Here is an 8,102-nt window from a genome sequence, read left to right on the forward strand (position 1 = left end):
AAACTTAAGCTTAAATTTCTAGAGACGGATCACTGACTGTCAAACACTGACCCTCGTGCTCTCTGTCGCCCCCTGCTGCAGACTCTGCAGGAGGAGCTGTGCGGCCGCCAGCGGCAGGTCTCCTCGCTGCAGGAGATCTCCTCTCAGCTCCTCCTGGAGGCCACAGGAGAAGACAGCATAGAGGCCAAGGAGAAGGTCCACGTCATCTGCAACAAACTGCACCTCCTGCTGCGACAGACGGCCGCTGACCTGCGAACGCTGCAGGGGAGACAGGTGGGTCCGTTTTTACCTCAGGCTGAGGTAAATCATTCAGAAACCGCAGACTCGTAAAATCAAGCATTACAAAGACGCGAGGTTTTGGGACACGATGGCAAAACCACTGATTGCACCTTTGAATGAAGCGACATCTGATAAATATGAGGTAAAATTAGACCTGCGGTTGCTCAGTTTTAGGTGCCTGTTGCCATAGACACACTGCAGTTTCATAAATGTTTTAAAACCCTGAATGCATCAGTCATCCAGGAGTGAAATGGTCACTGGTTTATTCAGACCTCATGCGAGCTAACGGTAATATCCTGAGTGACTCACCTGTTCAGACGTCCGTCCGCCTGCATCAGAAGAACCAAAGAATGTTCTGCATGTCAGTCTGGTGTTTGGAGGACGTTGTGAATGAGACGCTATCAGAGCTGAAGTCCTGCGACCTCTGACCCCGACCTGGTCCAGTCTGTCTTCTCTGATGTGTGTTTGCTGTCTGTGTCTCAGGAAACCTGCTCAACCAGCTGTGAACTGGACAGCATCGGTCTGGGAACCCTCAGCTCTCCTCTGCTGCTGCACAAGGTACACCTGAACGTTCACACCTGCATATTGACCTTCAGTTCACACCTGAACGTTCACACCTGCATATTGACCTTCAGTTCACACCTGAACGTTCACACCTGCATATTGACCTTCAGTTCACACCTGGATATTAACCTTCAATTCACACCCTAAGTTCACACCTGAATATTTTACATTGACTTCACACCTGGATATTTACCTTCTGTTCACACCTGAATGTTCACCTTCACTTCATACCTGCATATTTAATCTTCAGTTCACACCTTAGTATTTTACATTGACTTCACACACCTAAATATTTTGTCCTCAGTTCACACCTGGATGTTTACCTTTCCCCTCACACCTGACTATTTAATCTTCAATTCACACCTGAATATTTACCTTCACTTGGAACCTAAATATTTTTAATCTTCAATTCACACATTTAATCCATTTAATCTTCACCACACCTTAATATTTTACACTGACTTCACACCTGAGTATTGACCTTCAGTTCACAGTGAAGGCAAAGAATTCAGATAGTTTCAGTCAATGTAATACTTCACAGTGAAGATACTCAGCTACGAGCCAACATGCTAACATTAACATGCAGTCTGTACTCGTGTTAGCTTTAATCTGGAGGAACGTTTGAGGCTGACGTGTTGTGGAAAACTTAGCCTGTTTTTACATTTTTATGCAGCCACACTGACATTTCCTAGAAATCTAGAAACCACTGAGAGCCTCTGTTTTTAGGAGTGAAGTGATTAACACCTTTGACCTGTTTGTTGCTGCAGGAGGAGGCTGATCTACAGGCAGCTACAGCTGGACGACCAGCACCCAGAAGGTAAACGTGACAGCCCGGAGCTGCACTTTGACTTTATGGGGACAGAAGGTTCACTGACTTTTCTACACATTATGTTTAACTTTAGCGAGCACGGTGAGAATCAAACGGTCTTTGTGCCTCAAAGTGAAGCTTCTTCCAGAGCTTTCGACTTCGTCTCAGGGTCATCCTCAATGAGAGGGGTCAGTAGGACTGGAGATGCAGTTTAACGCTCTGGAAAAGCTTTGACCCTGAGTTAAGAAGTGAAAAGTGAACATCTGTGAATTCTGTCCACATCCAGGGAGGAGAGGAGGGACTCGTCCCCACAGCGACCCCTCTTCTACCGGGTTCTACGAGCTGCCTTCCCCCTTCAACTGCTCTTCCTCATGCTGCTGGTTCTGGCCTGCCTGGTGCCCCTGTCCGAAGAGGACTACAGCTGTACACTGTCCAACAACTTCGCCCGCTCCTTCTACCCCATGCTGCGCTACACCAACGGCCCCCCGCCCACATGAAAACGGACCCGTTAACATGGACTGAACGAGACCTTCTCTGTCTGAAGGCCTCGTGTGTTTTTTGACTAAAATTTTATTGTATTTAAAAATGTATTTATTGTTCGTGGAGCTCCACAGTTCTGAAAAAAGAAGCCATATCACTGGTTTGTTTTAAAGGGTTTGTCATTTTTTTATATGTAGATTTGCCATCAAACGTCCCCACAGAACATCTTCAAAGAAAAAAAAAAAAGGTCTCAAGATTTATTTTGGTATCTACAGAATATTTTCATTTTTTGTACTTTCACTCTCGTGGGATCGAATCTGAAGGAACGTTAACGTTAACCAAAGCATCCAGGAATCGAGACACTGCAGCTATTTTTACTGTTTTTCATAGACGGCCACCTGCTGATAGCACATTTTGTACAGAAAACAGGTGAAATGTTTTTGCTGTTTTAGAGCTATTTAAGATTTTTTTAAACGCTGGCAGTGACTCCTCTGCAGACATGCCTTTCTGTAGCCAACAGAACAAACCTAACTTTATCACATAATTTTCTTTAAAATGGTGTTAATGATGAATTTTGTATATAAGTGGAATCTACTGAGAAAGAAACAGGTAAATTATTGTTTCTGTGTTTGGCACTGAGACCGATCAGAGTAATGTTTGAGGCTTTCAAAGTCACGCTGGCTTGTTACGCTGAATTTTGTCGATACGATAAAGTGAGATATTTTCCTATGATTGTGGAAACTTTACTGAAAGTGTTTTGGAGGTATTTTCTGAAAATTTTAGCAGATCATTGAACTGAAACATTTTGCAAAAAAAGGCACAAATCTTCAAATTAAAGCTGCGTGAGGAGATTCTTGACCACTAGGGGGCAGAAGGAGTCAAAATGCACCGACAGGAACAGTAGCTAAACTGGTGCTTTTAGCTAACGTGGTAGCATAAAAACTGCCGGCTTACACTTCCAGCAGACACAGAACGTGATCACCTGAGCTCTCCCCGTTCTGCTTTCCTCACTCAGCTAACATCGTCTGCTGTTTGATGCTCGACAGGTAGCTGCACTTTTGCTAAAACTGTAGATTTTGCTTGCAGGAAGCGATGTGACAAGTTGAAAGTCAACCCTCTGATCTACATGCAGCTGTAAAACCAAAGCAGTTAGCTGGAGAGGCTAAAGGTTCTGTCAGGCTGCACAGTCGATTCTCAGTGTGTTTGGTCCTATGAGCGACCGTCACACCTTTGATTTGAGGTTTTAAAAGGCAGGAAGTCCTGTGTCAACAGATTAACATCAGCAAACACATATCACACTGCCAGTTAGCATGATGACACGGCCGTGTGTTCTTTTTATCTGAAGATCCAAATCTTCTCTTTCATAACTTACCCAACGTTGTCCAAGTTGGCCTGATGGAGCGAAGCCCTGCAGGCATCAAACATGTTAATACAAAGACGGATTATATAAGAAAAATCAAAAATACAGCTTGTTGTTGATGCTGTAATGAAACACGTGGGATTCACCTGAACGCAGAAGGTGTTAAAGTCTAACAGCAGACTTATAGTAGAACACAAATGTAAGTGATCCTTTGGGCATTGAATGTAACTGTGCACAATCAAAGGTGATGGCTAGAGACAGACTGTTTATTTTGCAGCTTAGATACAGGAAGTAAATCATAAACAAATTGAAACAGTGTAGTGTAGCAGATGAGAAAATGTAATATAATATCAACTCTTAGGCCGCAGTTCAAGTCACCAAAACACATTTAAAAATTCTCTGCAAATAAGAAAAAATGCAAGTCTGTACCAATCTGTAACCGTCTTTATCTCATCTCCATCTAAGGTGAGGTGTCTGTGCATCCACTAGGACATTTTTGTGGTTGACAGCAAAGGATGTAAACTGAACTTATTTGTAAAACTGGAAGAAAGGACAAACAAAAAATACATAAAGATATCTGAGTCAATGAAAGAACAAATGGAAATGGGGAAGAAAATAACAAAAAGGACAAAACCCATCATGAAAAAAGAGCAGAGACAGATGATAGCAGGCTGTGGGACAACCAGGCTTGCTTGCATTTTCTGATAGACATCATTTAAACTTTGGAACTTCCTCATTCTGTGTCCTCAGGCCATCTTTAGTGGCAATGCAGAAAAATGAGGAAATGGAGGGGGTTGACAGGCCTTTAGCCAGTGGCTGCATATCCTCGTCCTCTGCCCCTGTTTAGAGTTCACATGCCTCCCCCTTGCTTCAGCGCACACTGTCTCTCTAAGTCATGATGTTGTCTGACCACTGCCTCGCCAGTCCTTTCAAAGCCTTCACTAACATACCACCTATTGTACCAGATGGAGGTTTGAATGTAACCATAACCCAAAACATTTATGTGAATGTATTAACCTCCTACTCAAAGTCATCTATAGAATTACAACAGTGAATTGCACTTCCTTTCTCGCTTTTTGTTTACAAGCCATTACAGGTGAACCTTCACCTCAGACTGAAATGCTAGCAACGAAAAGGACACGGGATAAAAGCTACATGTCCCTGTCATGGAAGCAAAATAATAAATAATACTAAGCATTACTGGTCATGTGCAAGGATGAAATTGTTTAAGACAAATGTGAGGAGAAAAAGTGCAAAATATCTGAGAACCCTGCTTTCAATACTACATTCAGATGGAGATCTGCAACATTGATGTTTGTGTGTTAAAGCAAGAGGCAGCAAAGTGTTTTGCATTACAGCCTTGTACAAGTGGGTGATTTTTCAAGAGAAACACTCAACGACCATGTACGCAGACTGACCCCCGTTCCTTAGTACAGGGGGAGAGGAGTGAGTGAAAGAACAGGGACATTTATGGGTGAGGGACGACGGATATGCAAGTGTGCAGGAAGGATTACATTTGAAGATGTTCTTTTAAAGAGAGGCTGCACCGATATTTTAAATTAATCTTAAATCCAGTATTTTAAAACTGGATAACAGCATATCGGCTATTACTTCATACCAGTGGTAATTTGATTACTGCATTTAAAGACCAGTGTGCTGGATTTAGAGGCACCTAGTGGTGAGGTTGCAGATTACAACCACCTGAATACCCCTCACCTCACCCCTGCCTTTCCAAGCATGTAGGAGAACCTATGGCGGCCATGAACCTTGCAAAAGGTGCTGTGTGGAGCCAGTATTTGGTATGTCTGTTCTGGGCTACTGTAGAAACATGGTGTACTCCGTGGAAGACGACCCGCTCCATCTGTAGATATAAAGAGCTTATTCTAAGGTAACAAAAACACAATTCTTATTTTCTGGCAATTATACGCTCATGAAGGCATTCTTATGATCCATGTGCAAATTCCACAATTGCCAGATATTGGCTGTAATACCAATATTGGGCTGAAATATACTGTGACAGCACTGATACTGGGAGTAATGCACATATTTTGATGCTGCTCTCTCGAGAGAAGTGGGAGTACAGAGGGGGTGAAAAGAGAAGGGCATGGGATAGCAATAAAGTTAGGGAGAGGGTTGAAGAGCAAATAAATGAGAAAAAAGTCAGAAGAGAATAAGACAGAGGAGGAGGATGAGCCAGCCTGAGAGTCATCAGATTACAGAGGATGTGGGAATCAGTCCTCGAGCGATCAGTGTTGTAACAGGCTCCACATTCAAAACAGGACTGTAACAGGGACTTGATGAGAGAATTTAGGATCTCTCAGTTGTTCCTGAGAAGCAAACAGATGTTTTTCATTTGTAATACAAGTTATTTCAGTTGTGTTTTCATGTCCACCAGCTACAACAACAACAACAAGCTTTATTTGTGTAGCTCCTTTCATACAGGAATTTCAGCTCCTTCGCTACAGTGTGTGTGTGTGTGTGTGTGTGTGTGCGCGCGCGCGCGCGCGCGTGTGGGTGCATGCGCGTTAGAGCTGAACAATATGCAAAGAAAGTCATATTGTGATTATTTTTTTTAACGGATTGCGATTGCAGTTTAAGTCTCGATTGAAGTGGGAATGGTAATTTTTTTAAATAAAATTTTCTCAGAAAAAAACATTGGGATTTTTGCTGGGCTTTGCACCCAACAAGCATTTTCCCTTGTGTGTGGCGAATATCATTTCTGGGCCGGGGCATCTCTGTAGTACTGCAGTGCTTCATTTATAATGGTCTGTTGTGACACATTTTACTTTTATCAAAAAAAATTGCTGCTGCTGATGTTTAGATATTGCACTTGGCCATATTGTGATTTCTCTAATATTTCGATTAACTGTTCAGCCCTAATACATTATTCAATTCAAGGGTTCATGAACTGTATAACCTTTGCTTTGTTGCTCTAACTGTCATGGTTCAGCAAGACTGATGCTTGCCTCTTTTGCATCACTCCCCTGTGTTTGACAGACTGGCAGAAGATGTAAGCTGCTCCATAGCTCAGCTCTCCGCTGTGCTACTGAGAGCAGCGTGGCCTAGATCGTATCCATGTGCTGTGGAGCCAGGGGCTGTTAACTTGTGAATGAGGGTTCTGTGTTTTCTCAATGAGTTTATCCATTGTGATGATCCACTGTGACTGTCTTTGAATTTATCCCAGGTTTATCTTCTAAAATTTACTGATCTGCAAGTCACATTTTTAAGCTAATTGCAGAATTTAACAGTGTTCTTTGGCATGTGGAAATGCCACGTTAACACAATCTTAAGTATGATCATGGCTCGCACAGTTTTTCTTCCTATCAGTGTCACTGGCAGATACTGTAGCATTGGTGTCACATCTAGGTCTTTTGAGAAAAATAGTAAACATGCTTGTCAATCTTGGATTAGACTTGTTTCCTGCAACTTGGATAGTGTTTTGTGTTTTAAAATTTTGCTCCAGTTTTACTCTGTTTCATTCATAAGTTAACCACATTTGTCATGCCCCATATGCACATGCTCATCTCTGCTGAAAGCAATATTGGCCAACCTTGTAGATTGGTACAAACTGGCTCAGGGTAAAAGAGGGATTACAGTTTCTGTTCCTATGCTCACACAAGTGGGGTTTGGCTGCTGTCAAACAGCTGTGACCTCAGCTGAGGGAAGAGTGTGTATGTCCATGCACATGTTGTGTCTGTGAGTGTAACTGCATGTGCACGTTTGAGAAGGAAAACAGATGTGTTATGTCTTGATTTCACGCCTGTTCAAATTCCAGCCTGGTGACGGCATGAAACAATTCTTCTTAGATTAGTAAGTGATCAGTTGTTAAGCATTTTCCACACCTAATCCATGGTGGCAATAAAGGACAGGGACCTGAAACTGCTGTGTTCCAGGGACAAGCTTTGCCTAAATACTGTGGGTCACACACATGACATCTATGACAGTAGATTATCCAGCCAGGCTCGTGTACGCTGCCCTTGGGGAACATTCATTTTTGAGGGAACAACACAGGCCTGTTTAATGAAAGACATCATGTGCTCTTGCCTGACCACTGCTGTAGCCTATAGGTATAAAGAGCAATATAGTTCTACAAGTATGACCCACATGCTCCAAATCAGTTTGGTCTTGTGAAGAAAACACCAAAAGAACTTTTTACACTTTGGATTGCAAAACAGGGATAGATATTCTTAGTTATTTCCACAGGTGATGCATACAGTCTAATCATATTAGTTTCAACCCTTGCAACACTAGACAGTCTACAGAGAATAAGACTTTACAGTCACAGTACTTGGACCGTTAATGCGGTGTGTACATCTGTATGAAACTTAAAGGGAATCATATCAGTTATATACTGTAGTTTAATGGTATGTTCTGGTGATCTCGGGTTTTAAGTCACAGCTTCCCCTGTTTGAGTCCAGTTGGGGCCCTTTGTTGGCTGTTTTCACAGTTCTGCTCTCAGTTGTCGACTGTACACTATCCATTCAAGGAAAAAATGTCCATAGGTACTTACAAAAGAACATTTAGTTTGAAATATAAAATAATGTTGTGTCAGAATTCTAATGCCATGATTGAGCACATTCTCTGAGAATTTGATACACTCTTAGATTTGAA

At 42.3% G+C, this 8,102-nt stretch overlaps 1 protein-coding gene across 1 annotated transcript in view; it reads left to right on the forward strand.

Moving 5' to 3' along the window:
* The window catches only part of syne2b (spectrin repeat containing, nuclear envelope 2b), a 106,596-nt gene extending 102,867 nt beyond the window's left edge, over positions 1-3,729 (forward strand). Inside the window, exons 120-123 of the mRNA XM_076749029.1 lie at positions 82-273; positions 763-837; positions 1,611-1,660; positions 1,938-3,729. Of these exons, the coding sequence (XP_076605144.1) occupies positions 82-273; positions 763-837; positions 1,611-1,660; positions 1,938-2,148 (528 nt within the window). The 3' untranslated portion in view covers positions 2,149-3,729. The remainder of the gene's footprint in view (positions 1-81; positions 274-762; positions 838-1,610; positions 1,661-1,937) is intronic.
* The last annotated feature ends 4,373 nt before the right edge of the window (positions 3,730-8,102 follow it).

The sequence above is a fragment of the Chaetodon auriga genome, chromosome 14 (assembly GCF_051107435.1).
Source record: "Chaetodon auriga isolate fChaAug3 chromosome 14, fChaAug3.hap1, whole genome shotgun sequence".
In the NCBI taxonomy this organism is placed as follows: Eukaryota; Metazoa; Chordata; class Actinopteri; order Chaetodontiformes; family Chaetodontidae; genus Chaetodon; species Chaetodon auriga.